Source organism: Macrobrachium nipponense, chromosome 1 (genome assembly GCF_015104395.2).
Source record: "Macrobrachium nipponense isolate FS-2020 chromosome 1, ASM1510439v2, whole genome shotgun sequence".
In the NCBI taxonomy this organism is placed as follows: domain Eukaryota; kingdom Metazoa; phylum Arthropoda; class Malacostraca; order Decapoda; family Palaemonidae; genus Macrobrachium; species Macrobrachium nipponense.
This window is the reverse complement of record NC_087200.1, coordinates 84,623,661-84,639,713: the sequence shown is the minus strand read 5'-3', so window position 1 is coordinate 84,639,713 and position 16,053 is coordinate 84,623,661. Positions and strand designations below refer to the sequence as shown.

At 42.1% G+C, this 16,053-nt stretch overlaps 1 protein-coding gene across 6 annotated transcripts in view; it reads left to right on the top strand.

The window, feature by feature from the left end:
• The window catches only part of LOC135219424 (uncharacterized), a 913,425-nt gene that overhangs the window by 780,880 nt on the left and 116,492 nt on the right, over nucleotides 1–16,053 (top strand). For all 6 annotated transcript variants that reach the window (XM_064256195.1, XM_064256199.1, XM_064256198.1 and 3 more), the window contains 2 exons: nucleotides 5,563–5,699; nucleotides 15,789–15,928. In XM_064256195.1, coding sequence (XP_064112265.1) covers nucleotides 5,563–5,699; nucleotides 15,789–15,928 — 277 coding nt within the window. The remainder of the gene's footprint in view (nucleotides 1–5,562; nucleotides 5,700–15,788; nucleotides 15,929–16,053) is intronic.

Below are 16,053 nucleotides of genomic sequence, written 5' to 3'. Positions count from 1 at the left end.
ACAAGCTCGTAGCATATGGAGCAGGCTTCGTGATGCCACACGATCAGTTCATTGTGGCGGACAGCACAGGGAGCGTGGGTCCTGCAGACCTCATGACCACAAGGATCCTGCAGGACGGCGTTTCATCCCGCCGCCTGGCAGTTGGTAGCCTGTAAGTGAACAGATACATAAGTATCAGCATATACTAACAGGACCCGTCATAAGATATGATGCTCCGCTGCATGCCAGAGTAAAATCAATTTTTGGGCATAATCCTCTCCTGTAATCCGTGTGAGAGAGTCCATAGGACTCAGTAAACTGGTTTGAAAATTCCGGTACACCGGAGCGAAGATTTCTGTCAAACCAGATACCTACTCATATACATATAGTACACCGAGGTGAGGGTACAACACAGCGGAGAACGTGAGAAGATTATCCATAAAGTTCCTTCTGCCAACCCACGGGGCACACGGATGGTGAGCGGGTGCTCTGCGGAGGACGAAAGAAGGAGACTTCAACTCCTATACAGGGGGCAGCATGTAAGGGCCTACTCCGTATTCCCCGCCCAAAGAGCTGGCGGAGCCAGCTATACACGGTAAAGCTAAGGTGGGAGGGGGGGAACAAGAGAACAACCATAGAATGCCGGAGAAGGCCCGACACGAGCTGGCGGGGTGGCCAACCCAACCTGAACACACCGGGACCTCCCCAAAGCTCAAAGAAAACAAGACCGGTCCAACAGGACCCCTGCTTAAGTCCGTGACTCCCGTATCACCCCTGGTAGGGAGGAAGAGGGGAGGGGTGCCAGGATGGTTGCCATAGCGACCATGAGCGAGCAAGGACTAACCCTCCCTCCACGTGGGAGGGGGGGGACTGGGACCAGGGCAATCAGCTGGCTCAACACGAGTGCAGGTGGACTCAACACGAGTGCAGGTGGAGCACGAGGTGATAATGCAACAAAACATAGCCTTGGCCACACTGATCGCCCCTAACATGCAACCCATATCAAGTACATAGTAATAAAAAGAAAAGAAGGAAATCACGAGTGGGAGAAAAAGGAGGGACGTCCAGGAGAAGTAGGCTAGTCTCCCCGAAGGGGAATGAGCAAACCACTCGGGAGCTGGCCTCTGCCGATACGTAAAACGGAGGGCGACGGCCAGGATGGCTGGATTAAAGAATAATATCAATAAAATAAATCAAAATAATAACCCACACGCCTAAACACCTAGACAAAGGGACATGCATGCATGAACACTAATCTAAGGCTTAGGCAAAGGATTTCCGAATAGTACGATGTAAAGCAACAGAATGGAGTGGAAACTTCTGTACCACGTAAAAATATCTCGTGATAAAGGCATATATACACAAGGAATAGTTACCACGGTATGGGAGACCGAAGTAGCTAACCGAGCACGAGGGGAGCCGGCAAGGCGAGCCATGCGCCAGACCAGGAAGACTATTATTGAACCTAAAAAACGGTAAAAACAGCTCCTGGCTGGCTAAAAGTAGTATACGTATAACCTTTCGGGGTACTTAACTTAGCTGCGGCGATAGCTTGCAATTCCATCACGAGCGAAAGTAATCCCAAAAAGTGCACAAAAACACAGAGCAATTTTAGACACATGCGTACAGAAGTTCGCTAACGAAAAGGATGGCCACGAGAGGCGCTGCGGTCGGCATGGTAGGATGTGTAGTAGTAGTTGCTGGCACCGGCCATGTGTCAGCTCTCTCAGGGAGGGAGATTTTGATGGAGGAGAATTCTAAATGACAAGAGGTTCGTGGTAGTGGTCTCACTCGCCCCAGCACCATACCGACACCCTCTTTTTATTTAGGGTGAGCGATTCAGTTACTCTGACATCCCCCTATTTTTATTTTTTCTCTGGTAATGTTAGTATCATTTACCTAGAAATAATGAACTTAAGGGATTATTTCACGAAGCGACACGAACTGAGCCCAGAAATATCGTTGATTTAATTTATTCACTAATTTCTGCAACTTTTTCGTTTACTGGGGGATCATATTCAGTAGACATCCTATGTGGGGGAGGCATTTTAGCTAATGGAAAGGACAATCTTACTGTGTTCTTGATAAAAAATGGGGAAAGAGTCATCCTCGCCAGTGGCAAATGTGCATTCTAATATTCAGACCTGCACTCTATTTACATATTTAACTTTCTATAGTTTGTGCTAATTGAGATGTCAATTTTAATTTAAAGACAATAGATGACTGGCATATACGTACAGTAATTGTGAACTCAAATAATGGATTACCTGTGGAAAGACCATCATCACTGATGCATTAACAAACCAGATTGGAAGGAATTGTAAATCTTAATGAAACTGATAGAGATACCCAAAAATGAAAAAATTAAATAAAAATTACGCTGCCAGTGATCTGCTTGATGGGACCCTGCACACAGCAGCAGTAAGCTTCATTCTGTAAACCACCGGTTATTCTAAAATTCCATTCCCAAAACCACAATTTTATTGTGAAAGCAACCTTTGCCTAGGTGATCATCAGAACTCCATTACTTCATTGAGCCACAAGGAGACACAGTGCTAGAGACTTCATTACATGTAGGAAATGTAGATCACATTAGGATATCATACTGAAATAACCATTACATATAAGAAATGTGGACATGCCTGTATGTCATTACATACAGAAACATACAGAAAACGTAGAGCAGTTTCATGGAGAAATTAAGGCAGCTTTGCACCAATCTTAGAATTTATTTGTTTGTTCGTTGGAAGCTTGAATACTATCAAGTTAGTGGCCTTGAGGGCTTGTTCCATATGTATAGGATTCATATATGAATAATGATAATAATAATAATAATAATAATATTAATAATAATAATAATAATAATAATATTAATAATAATAATAGTAATAATAATCTAAGAAAAAAATTTCTAAGGCACCCACACACAGAAAGAGAGAGAGAGGTAATTCATTTTACAGTAAGAAACATTGAGAAGTTATGTTAAGGATGCATAAATATGATTTCATTTGTATGTTTTATAGCAGAGAAAATGAGCATAACACATATTTACTATTGTTTTAGGAAACAGAAGAGAAAAAGAGATTTAAAAACATTGTCAACTATTTTTAAACTCGATGTATAACCATCAGTATTTTTAGACTAAGTTTAACCATCAATAATTGTATAAAAATTAGATATCTTTTTGCCTTTTCAATTAAAAGCTGGGTTCCTAAAGATAAAAATGCATTACTCTTATTGCATGCTTTTGCTCTTTTAGTGTTATGTAATTATCATGTTCTTAATGATGAATTTTCCCCCATGCTTATGGAATTTTGATGCAAGGTAAAGTTCAATTTTCCCTTCTTGGATGTAGAATATTATTTCCTTGTGTTCATACTAATTACAATGCTTTTTTTTTTACTTCAACTAATGTCTTAACAAATGTCTTAACACCCAGTTGTGGCAAATAGACAAAATGGTGATATGTTGGTCATAAGTGAGTGAAACAGCAGAAATCCCTGGACACACCTGCTGAAAACTTTACTTGTGACAGCCGCTGAAAACTTAACTTGTGACTTGGTCTCTTTGAAAATAGACCTCCGTTTTCTTTCTTCAACTATATCTTTATTACTTAATTTGCTACAGTTCTTCAAAGCCTGTAGAGCTTTTGTTTTTAATTTTTGTTTTATTTTTATTCTAATTTTTTTTCATTATTACAATGTTGCCGGGTGCTAAACATTGCTGATGCGTTCGTTATGATGTAGGATGTTGGTGTATGTAAGAGTAACCAGAGTTCCCTCAATAAATGAATATTTAAAGGTTTGTTTTTAATAAGTACATACAAACTTAGCTTTGCTTATTATTACCTGTATTTATGTTTAAATACATTGTGTTTTTATACTTTACTCACTTATGAAACATAGTTAAATATATGTTGGTGTTAGCTAAAGTATTATATGTACTCTTTCTGGATGTTGATGTTATTTATAACTCCATTAGTAACAGTGAGGCTCTTGCCCCCATTTCAAATAACTTGGTGAGGTTTTCTAAGCTTATACATGGTATAAATACTTCACTCCAAGCAGACAGTCCCCATTAGTCCATGACCCTTCAAGTTTTTTATCCTTGGTGTTTTTGCTAATGTGTTCCTCATTTCATCTCCTTATCATGAGGGCCCCCTCAGCCATCCTGGCATAAACATCCTGATTGGAAAGATCTTGCCACAAGTTTTTTAAGAGGATCATGTGGAATGAACCACTAATATATTGTGAATTTATATTTTCTGAAATTTATTAGCAGTTGTTTAGTGTACTCTTCTAGTATGCTGATACAGAGTCTGACCTACAAAAATAGACCAAAGGGTTCTAAGTTTTGAGAACAAAGCCCTGCAAATGATTTAGTGCTTGTGGTTCAGGAAGACACTTGAGATCTTTGTGACTTATGCTAAGGCAAAGATTAGATTAGAAATTCCATAGGTGCCATCTCATCCAATTGGAATTTATTTTTGATGTTCAGTGCCTAACCCCAAAGTAAACAGTTAGACCTGCCTGTTGAAGGATGAAAGATAATAAGAATCAGAGACACACGAGTAAAATTCCAATTTTTGGCAGTCACTGAAGCATGGAGTCCAAGGAATACAATTTTTAAAGGGTAAACTATGAATAGGATTGACTGATGAGCATTACAATGTTGCATAAGAGGAGAAGGGACTCCCATCTTAGGTGAAATGGAACACTTACTTATACAGTGTCTGTAGAAAAGGCAGAAAATCCATCGTATAGCAAACATGAAAAGGATTGACACAGTTCAGTAATGGATTTGATATGGTAAGTGAATCTGTTTGTGACTGGTTTAAGTCAGAGCAGACTTGTAAAAGAGAGAGGGGAAAGGGTGCAGATCCTGAGGATCATGTACATAAATACAGACTCAACCTTGAGGATCACCTTCATCTATTGATGTTTGTTTGCCTGTTCCATTTTTTTTTTTGAATTGTAGACACAGATCACTTAACTTTACTGTGTCCCCCAATTTAATTTGAATGACTGCACAATTACAGCTGAGATAGCACTGCCCTGGGTGAAAATGGTCCTATACTTATCAATCAGCCTTCCTTTCCCTTCTAAAAATTTCAATCAGTTACTTCACCTTAACTGGGTGACTTGGCATAAGAAGTGAGAGGTTAATATCTATGGAATGTAAATGTTTTTAAATTTGTTCATTTCTGACTCATTTACCATGAACATTGCTCTGAATGTTATACGTTAGTAATTGTAAAACTTCATGAAGCTTTTGTTAACTTAACCCTGTACAATTTCATATGCATATACTAGTAAGCTTTACCTAGATTCAAAGGCATTACAAGCTTCTTATGGAAGAAATAGAGTAAAATAAATTGCATTTCTACCTGTCATAACAGTTACTAGATATATTAGTTCATTTATTTTGTTTATTCATATCATTTAGTGGTCTAGAATTCACTGGATGAATTTTCTTTTGCATAAAATGTTTAATTTACAGTTTAAGACTACATATGAACTACAGTGTATTTTTTTCAAATGATTGGTATGTTTCTTGCAATATTATATGAAAATTGTTTTGTAGGTATGTAGAAGCTAATCCTGGTTGGGCCAAACAGCTTGAGGCAGACCTACCATCTGGAAAGACAACGGTTACTTTTGTTGCTCGTTCACCTGTCTCGGAAGAATCTGCATCGTGCTCCTTTATAGTAGAAGTTGTTGGTAAGAAAATCTCTCTCTCTCTCTCTCTCTCTCTCTCTCTCTCTCTCTCTCTCTCTCTCTCTCTCTCTCTCTCTCTCTCTCTGAAGGAAAACCTTACTATCAATGAGCATTAATGTTTTGTGTGTATAGTATACGTACAGTAATACCCCAAACTTAAACAAGGTCAAGTTCCAGACCCCCTCAGTGACACAGGGGAATTTTCGTGTAAGTTTGGCAGTCTCTTAAAATGCTAATTAATGCTTACTTCTAGAGTTCGAACACTAAATATGGCCAAAAACATGCTCACTAAATATTAAGCTAACTTTTAAATGAAATTAAAGTTACTGCAATGCCATGTAAAGGTTGGCTTAATACATTGCCCTTTAAGAAAGAAATATGGTAAAAATATAGGAGTGAGTGAAGATTACATGCATATAACGGAGAGAGAGAGAGAGAGAATGATTATTTTTATTATTTAATGTTATTTAATTTACACAAAAGCTTGAAAACTTATCAATTACATAAAAAATAAAACAATCACTTTTGCAGGGTTTCTCAAGGATTAAAAATGTTGCAGCGTGTCTGTGAAATATTCATGTATGATAATTACTTAGGTTCCAGGGAAATGTTTGCGCTATGTGAACTTCGTTGCAACTCTAATATGTATACAGTAATGAGGTATTTCCGTATACAAATTGCTAAATTTAATGTTTATCCGTAGACTTTTAGTTAAATTAGCAACTAATAGAAATAGAGGTTATGAAATTGTTAGCAAAAACAGAGTTAAAAAGGAGCATCAGCAGAATCTGGTGTCATGATGAAATTTTTCTTCAAGGCTTCAATCTCTGAATGGCCTGTCTAGATCCAGCTGCATCTTCAAAGGGGCCAACTAACATTTTACCAAAGTTATCCATCCAAGATTGCCATGTAAGAATGATGCATGGTATCTGAAGCATGTTCATGGAATAGTTTTAATGAGTTATTTCTTTTAATACAGAAACTACATGCTTACCTGGAGAAATAGGAAACTTTGGTAGGAATATATTTTCTGTAATTTTTATATTAAATTCTATAATCAAACAACTTTCATTGTCATTCATTGTTATTTTTCTTTGTTGCATTGTATAATAATTGTAATCAATATATTTAACAAGAAAAATGAGGCAAAAGTTCCTTCATCTTATTTAAATGGAAATCTATCCTAATTAAGGGATTTTGACGTAAGGAAAAATCTATTCTGGGCGATTGGCTCGTGTCGCCAGCGAAATATCCTTTAATCTATTATTTCTAGGGTAAATGTACTAACACATACCAGAGAATAAATAAATAAAGAAAAAGGTCAGTACAACTGACTCGCTCACCCTCCAAGAGGGTGTCGGTATGAACACTATGGCGAGTGAGACCACTACCACGAGCCGAATACCAATAGAAATCTCCCACTACAAAATCCCCACAAGAGGAGAGCCGACCCACAGAGTGGGGCAGCAACTACTACTACTCCATCCCATGCTGCCGACCGCTGCTCCTCTGGTGGCCATCCTGAAGTTAGCAGACAATCTTGAGCGATGGGATGGGTAGGGTGGGAGTTTCGCTGGCGACACGAGCCAACTCGCCAGAAATAGATTTTCCTTTACGTCAAAAAAAAAAATCCCTTTTCTGGGCTCAGCTCGTGTCGCTGCGCGAAATCGTACCAGAGAAATAGCACAAGATTGTAAATAAACATTTAACAAAACAAAAAAGAGGTCTCAAATAAAAGATAAAATAAAATAAAAGAATATAATTGTTAATAAAGATACATATACACAATGATACAAAAATAGAAATATTGCTTAAAGTTAAACTTAATGCTAATAATATTTCTTAACTTAAGGCAATTTACATATATACAGGGCTTACATGGCATATATGTTCCGAAATAGTATCTGTGTATTGACATGTATCAAGAACTCTAGAGCAATTAAGACAATAAGTTGAGCAGAACAAACTTCAATAACAATAATATATAAAGGAATGTATATAACTTAATATACAAAACCCGTAACCATTACAATTAAGATGTATCCCCTAGCATAAAAATAAGGGGATCACATCTAAGAGATCAAAATATACAATCGATTGTGAGTGTCCCTAGCAAAAAAATAAGGGACACCCACCATATCATCATAAAAGCAGCTAAGACACAAGGTAACAGTAGATGAACAAGGCAGGAATAGACGAACTGTTGGGTGAGACAGGTAGAAACGGAGACTGGATCTTCTACTAAAGATTAGGCCGAGTCGTGGGGGAAACTATGTTACCCGCAGCCACTGTTGAAAATTTAGAGCTTCCAAGGACTTTAAGTAATGACGTTAAATACTGTCGGCGATTTCCATCCAGTATATTTTTTCAACTCATCGAAGTTCATATGTTGGAAATAGTTAATTGAGGTGGCTACTGCCCTGACATCATATGCTTTTGGAAAAGAGTCAGGATTGGCTTTTGTTTAATAAAGTACAGGAGCTGCTGCCTGATGCCTTTAATAGATAAAGTACCGACCTTTTTCTCTCTTAAAGAAAGAGGACCCGATGAGGATGAGGAGGTCCTAGACAGAAAGGCTCGTAAGGTCGATACTGGGCAAAGAGATATATCTTGTGGAAGGGGTACTACCTTCCATGGTTCCCACCTCATCAAAGGATCTTCATTCTTTGCTATAAAAACTACGTCCGGAGAAAGTAGCACTTCCCCTGTGGGAAGAAATTGAATATGATCCGGGTCTCTGGATAAAGCCGACAGTTCTGAAATTCTAGCTCTTGAGGCCAAGCTAATAAAAATAGAGTTTTTCTTAAGAGCATTATAAATGAGCATGTGTCATTATCAGTTTCTGAAGCCAGCTTTTAGAACATCATTTAAGAACCATGATACTGACGTAGGCCTTACAGAAGGTCTAAGTCTAGCACAAGCCTTGGTGGAATAGACGTGAAGTAGGAGTCTGTCAAGTCTATGTTGAAACCAAATTGAAAAATCTTTTTCAAGGCTGACTTGTTTGTCGTAATGGTGCTAGCTGCTAAGCCTTTTTCAAATAAAGATCTGAAAAAGGATATAGCTGAATTGATGGTCATGATTCTAATATCTGATTCTCTCAGGAAGGTTGCTAACTTTTTGACAGCAGCATCATACTGTCTCAAAGTTGAATCTCTTTTATCGGATTCCAAGAAGAGAATGTTTTTGAGGGTCAATATTCGCATCTCTTTTCGCTGCAAACTTCATGAAATCCATAAAGTTAGGGCTTTTTAGAATCCCTGAGGAAGCGAACACAGTCTTCGTTTGTACTGACTGGGAGAGCCTGGGACTGGGAATCCGAAGAGGGCGAAGCCCCAGTTCCAGAATTAGAGGGTACCAATTGCTCTTCGGCCAGTCTGGGGCTACTAGAGCCACTTGACCCTTGAATGTCCTGAGTTTGTTCAGTACCTTCATGAGAAGATTCACTGGAGGAAAGACATAAATCTTCTCCCAGTTGTTCCAGTCTAGGGCCAGGGCGTCCGTGGCATAGGCCAGAGGGTCCAGGTTGGGGGCCACATAACATGGGAGTTTGTGGTTCGCTTGGGATGCGAAGAGATCCACTTGTAGGCCTGGAACTCTCTGAAGAATCCATTGGAACGAACTGTTGTCCAGTGACCATTCCGACTCTAGAGGTACTGATCGGGATAGAGCATCTGCTATGACGTTTCTCACTCCAGCCATATTATGGGTTGGAGGAGAGGTGCCAACTGAACTTGTCCGCCAGGGAGAAGATGGCTACCATGACATGATTTAGATGACGTGATTTGGAGCCTCCCCATTTGTTTATACAATGTACACCACTGCGCTGTCCAAGACTAGCTTTATGTGGGAGTACTTTGGCGGACGTAACCTTTTTAGTCAAGAACACTGCCATTGCTTCCAGTACGTTTATATGGAACTGACGGAACTGAGGTGACCAAGTTCCCTGAACTTTCTTGAACTGGGAATATCCTCCCCAACCGCTTAATGAAGCGTCCGTGTGGATGGTAAACCCCGGAGGAGGAAACTGAAGGGGCACTGATATTGATAAGTTCTTGACTTTCGCCCACGGGCGAAGTCGATTCCGTAGAATCTGAGGGACTGAGGATAACTTGTCCCTGGACCTGACATTTGCTCGTGAGCGCCAGATTCTGGTTAGGTCTTTCAGTTTGGCTTTCATCAAGATGTTTGTCACTGATGCAAACTGGAGTGAACCCAGGATCCTTTCCTGAGTTCTTCTTGACGCAAGTTTGTGACTCAGAAACTGCTTTACTGACTTCGCTATTTCCTTCCTCTTGGCTGATGGAATCGACAGAGTATGGGAGGATAGATTCCATTGGATGCCCAGCCACTGAAAGTTTGACTCTGGAGTGAGTCTTGACTTGGTCCTGTTTATCTTGAAGCCTAGATATTCCAGGAACTGAATCACTTTCAGTGTTGCTACGTGGCATTCCTCGACTGTTGGAGCCCAGATCAACAATCGTCGAGATACGCTACTACCATAACCCCTTGCGATCTTAGTTGTTGAACTACTACTTCCGCCAACTTCGTGAACACCCTGGGTGCTACGTTGAGCCCGAAAGGAACTACCTTGAAGGAGAATGTCTGGTCTCCTATTTTGAAGCCCAGATACGGACGGAAGTGTCTTGCAATAGGGATATGATAGTAAGCGTCTGTAAGATCGATAGAGGTGGTGACGGCCCGAGGGGCGGGGAAGTAAGGTCCGTACCTGCGAGAATCGTGAGCATCTTGAACTTGTCGCAGCGAATGGCTAAGTTTAAGCGGGACAAGTCTAAGATTACCCTTCTTTTTTGTGAGCCTTTCTTTGGCACGCTGAATAAGCGTCCTTGAAATTTTAACCTGTTGACTCTCGCTATAGCTCCTTTCTGAAGGAGGTCCTCCGCATACTCGTCAATTCTTTGGATGGAAGTTGGCGGAAAGGTCTGGATGGGGGCGGGTCCGCTATCCAGCTCAACCCAGACCTTTTGACACAGTGCTCTGCGCCCACTTGCTGAAGTTCCACCGGTGGCGGAAGTGAAACAGCCTCCCTCCTACCTGAACATCCTCATTGGCTTTGATAGCTCCTCGGCCTCCCCTGAAATGCTTCCCTCTGTTGAAGGGCCCTCCCGATCCTCTCCCACGAAAGGATCGTTTACCTCTGCCCCCCTTACCCGAGCGGTCATACTTCTGGGAAGCCTGACCCTCGAAGACTTGATTGTAGGCTGGAGAGAGGGCGTAAGAGGTGGAGGGTTGAGGCTGGGGGGAAATCACATAGATTGGCTGCGACTGAGCCTTGGAGGTAGAAGGTTGAGCTGCTTGCACCAACGGAACAGCTGGAACCTGCTGTGTAAAGCGTGGCTGCTCTTCTGGTAGGGCTGGAAACGTCTGGGTTTCCTTTGAGCCTTACCCTTGATCACTTGATCTTGGCGTCTCTTGGCCGTAAGACCCCAACGATCTTTAAGGCTTTGGTTTAATCTCGTAGCCTCTGCCTGGACCTCCTTCACCATCGCCTCTGGGAAGAGGTCTGCTCCCAGATGCTCGATGTGAGCAACTTATTCGGCTCATGCCGAATTGTTGCTTCTTGTAGGACATGTTTCCTACAATTCGTCCTAGCCGTGGCGAACTCAAACATATCAGACTGTACCGTTTGAGTCAGAGACTTGGTGAGAAGCTTAAAGAGTGGCTCCGAACCATAGGAAATGGTAGCCACCTCGGTCATGGCCATGGTATTAATAGACCTGGCTAACCGCGATTTGGAATCGAATTCCGCCTGAATAAGGCTATCCGGAAGCCTAGGTAGCTTCTCACCAAACTGCTCCATAGCACAGTCTGGTTTGATTTGTTTGCCCGCTGAAAAGGTGTTGGCAAATCTTCCACAACTCACCGGCTGAGGGGAGTAAAGGAGACGTAGGTCCGCTTCCTTCAGCTGAGGGACACGGAATCCCCCTTCTATTCTGGGCTGAACGGGCAATGGTGGTTGTAGCGATCTTTGTCAAGAAAGGGAGCGGGGTACTCTCTTCCATTGTAAAGATCGTAAACGGACTCTTAAACGATTGAATCTTTGTATTGGAACAATCCATGTCCTCTAGACACCTGAGCCATTCTCTCTGAGCCTGGTCTCGTGAATAGAGGACTGTCTCTTTCGGTACCTTATCGTCCCGAGTCATAGCCGAGGCGGTGAGCCTGGCATAGCCGATGAAGGGAGGCTGAGGTCTTCCGGGTAGAACTCGAAGTCTTCAATCCTCCGAGTTCCACATTCCGGGATAGAGATAAGCCCGTCTTGGAAGGGGCATATGATGCTACTCTCCAAGGATTGTTCATTGAGAACGGAGGAGATAGAGAGTCATACGGGGGTAATTGGCCTCCCCCTGTGCTGAAAGTTGGGGAAGAAGCTAGTGGAGCTTGGCTCAGTCCGGCTATAATGTTGTCCTGAGAGTTGATCCTATCAGACAACCGGGAGATCATTTGTTCCATACTGGATTTCAGAGAACCAACCAGATCGCCCACTTGTTGCAACAGACCAGCGTTGGAATCCAAAGCCGGAGCTGCTGCGGAGGTGGAAGGGTGGCTCTGAACCGGAACCAAGGGCAGTGGAACTGTCGACTCCGCTGGAGTGTGTGATCTCTCCCTGGAGGATCTACTCTTAGAGGATTTAGAGCCAGACCCAGAAGCTTTAGACCTCTCTGCTCCGGGATTTCTAGCCGGAGACTTACGAGAAGAGGATGACGCCGACGCCGTCTTTTTAGACGACGACGACGTCTTGGTCAAGGTTTTAACAGCTTGACCTTTGACCTTGGGTCTAACGGAAGCATCAGGAGAAGTATATAATTCAGCACCTGTAAAGCCTTGGAAGGATGGAGAGGTTGCAGGGGTAGAAGATCCAGTGGCACCCAAGGGTATCCCTTGGGCGTCCAACGTACCTACCTCGACCAACAGGTCGTCTACACCTACCATAGGTTCAATATTAATGTCCAATGTTGCGACTTCCGAGGAGATATCCTGGCCTTGATCTGTTAACGAGGCAGCCAGCTGTTGCTGGATGAAAGCGATAGTCGGGGCAGCCTCTGCTGGGTCGACGTAGCCTGTTGACTTTCCTCCGGGGAAGATCAGTACCGCCAACTTCTTTTCAAGAATGTAGGGCATACCCTTGGCGGCGTTCTTCCCAAAACCGCCGACCCAGGCCCGCAGGGTTGCCAGTGCGGTATCCTTCACAGCCGGAGCCTGACAGAGAGGGTATTGATTAGATTTTAAGATTAAACTTAAAACTAAAACAAAATTAAAAGCTTAACCTAAAATTATAGGGGCTGCAAAACCCCATGAATTTTTATCTTAAGTTTGGAAAATTGAATTTTAGAAAACTTAAGAATTATAACAAAATGGGGACTGGCTAACGGAGTTGGAATACTTACCCCGTCTAAAAGCTGGCTCACCAGATCATAACAAATGGTGCACGTCTCGTGATACCAGACCTGGATGTCCCCGTGCGGAGTCGCGCATGGAGCATGGGACCGGCAAACTTCGTGTCCACATGGGTCTTGAAGTGTGGCGGCGCATCCCGGATGCTCACAGTTGGTGGTCTGTAAGTGAAAAGACACATGAGTATCTTAAAGGTTATCACTTACAGGCTAAAGGATAGAAGAACTCCGTTGCATGCCGGAGCTCGGAAAAATTTTGGGCATAACCCCTCCCTTACCGCCTGAATAGGCTATAACCCCGGAGAGATCCGGTGAGACAGGTGAGGGAGGGGGGGAGGGGGGGAGGTTAAGGTAGCTTAAGCTAAACTTACTAGTTTAACATAACAGAACTTAAACCTATAAAATACGAACGTACCGGACTAAGTCCAGTGCGTGGCGGAGTGTCGTGACTCAGCGAGCCGGAGTGGTTAGTAGAGACCAACTGTATATCCCGGTCCACCCTGTTGGGTGGACTAGCACCTTTCCGCTGGATGCTGGGGCTCCGGTGGCAAAGGAGCCCCAGTAAGGTGGGAAAGGGCGAGAGGACAAACAGACTCGGGCTAGCAACGGAGCGACGGAGTAGCGCGGAGGGGGGAAAGGCCCGTCCCCCCACCTTACCATCCGGCCGGACCGAGAAGCTGGAGAGGTCGAGTCCAGTCTGGGTCTGTCCCGTCCCTCTACTCCCTCCGCCTGGGGGGAGAGGGAGGCAGGCTCGGGTATGCGGAGCGAGCATGGGTAGACCAACCCACCCCCCGACTCTATGGAAGAGCGGGAGGGGGGAAGAAGACTGGACAGGCGTCTGGCTGCTCCGTGATCACGTAGTGACCACGGGGCGGTAACTACAAAACAATGAGACAATAAGGCCTAGAAAACACCACCGGCTGAACAGAGAGATGCTATCGGGAAGCAACCGAACTGAGGAGCGGTAGCATATGGGCCCTATGGGCCCTAACCTAGGCTAAATGAAGCCAGACGCCTACACTAACCTAAAAACAATATAAAAAGAATAAAACATGAAAGGAAGAAAACAAAATAGTAGGAGAAAAAATCCAGGAGTGTACGACTAACCCGAAGGAAAGTCTACCACTCAAAAGCTAGCCGGGCCGATACTAAGAGCCGTGGCTAGGGTCTGGATGGAGATAGCCTATAAGGTAAAAGGCATGCATGCATGACAAAAAAAACCGTGTAGACTGTACCCTAAAACAAAACGGATGATTAAAATAGAGCGTATTAAAGTAAGGGAATGTTCTGGGTATGGGAGACCAAGAACGAACCCGCCACGAGGCAGAACAATGCTGCCATGCTTCCGACCTAGAGTTCGTATTTATACCTAAAAAACGGCAAAATACGGGCTCAGGGCCGGAAAAAAACCAATTAGCAAAAAATACTGAGTACTTAACTTAGCTGCTGCGATGGCTGCACGCTCCATGATAAATAAATCCAAGAAAAGGGCACAAAAAAACACAGAGCAAAAAAGGGCACGTGTATACCGTGTGCGCTAACTGAAAAGGATGGCCACCAGAGGAGCAGCGGTCGGCAGCATGGGATGGAGTAGTAGTAGTTGCTGCCCACTCTGTGGGTCGGCTCTCCTCTTGTGGGGATTTTGTAGTGGGAGATTTCTATTGGTATTCGGCTCGTGGTAGTGGTCTCACTCGCCATAGTGTTCATACCGACACCCTCTTGGAGGGTGAGCGAGTCAGTTGTACTGACCTTTTTCTTTATTTATTTATTCTCTGGTATGTGTTAGTACATTTACCCTAGAAATAATAGATTAAAGGATATTTCACGCAGCGACACGAGCTGAGCCCAGAAAAGAAAATATTTCTTTGGCTGAATTAATTTTTTTTATATTTCTTCTACAAGAAGTTTTTATTAATTTGTACCTATATATAACTAAATAGGTTTTTAAAATTTGGCAACTTTTCCTTGACATTAATGTTGTCAGAAGAAAATATAATTAGACAATAGTCTAATTATAGTTACTGTGCATCATTTAACATTTTGAATAAAATCATCCTCAAAGCATGAAATTATATTTTGCTACTGTAGGTACTTTAATGTCATCAATGCATTTCAAACAGTCTACTGTAGGCATTACTTGAAGTTCTTTTCAGCATCCTTTCCCCCCAGAATTGCAACCCCTTGCATTCTTTTTACGGTACCTCCCTTAATATTATCTTTCTTCCTTCTAACTTTCCACCCTCTCCTAATAATTGTTTCATAGTGCAACTACAAGGCTTCTCTCCTATTGTAACTTTAAAACCTCCTTTACTCTCAATTTTTCTTTCAGCATTTAATGACCTCATAGGTCCTAGCGCTTGGCCTTGGGCCTCAATTTAAATTCCAATTCCAATTTCAGTTTATCATAATGACTTGGTTTGTCCTATTCTGTTTTATAGTCATAACATAAGATTGTTTTAGGCAGTTTGAAATTGATCCTTAAATTTATTTTCATTTAGAGTATGTAGGATCCTATAGCATTTAGCTTCCTCTATAAGTTAAATTTGACATATTTTTACAATTTTCTGTGAGAATCGTGTTGCATATTTTATACTCTGCTGTGAGACCTTCATAGTTGCTGGTTTCATACTAACATGGTTTTCTGCCCTCTATTGATACTTATAACTTTTTTTCTCAGATAAAGAAGATCCACAAGTATTTGGATGCCCAAAGTCTTTTACTGTGCATCTGGCAGATGGAGAAACAAGTACAGAGGTGACATGGAAAGAACCAATATTCAAAGATAATGTAGAAATTGCTCACCTATGGAAGTCAATGGTAAAATATGGAAGTAATACATGTTTTTATTTTTATTTTAGCATACTATGTTCATGGACATTGAATAAGATTTAGGTACGTACTATTTCCTAAAACTGAAGAGTTTAAACCATATCTTTTCTAAA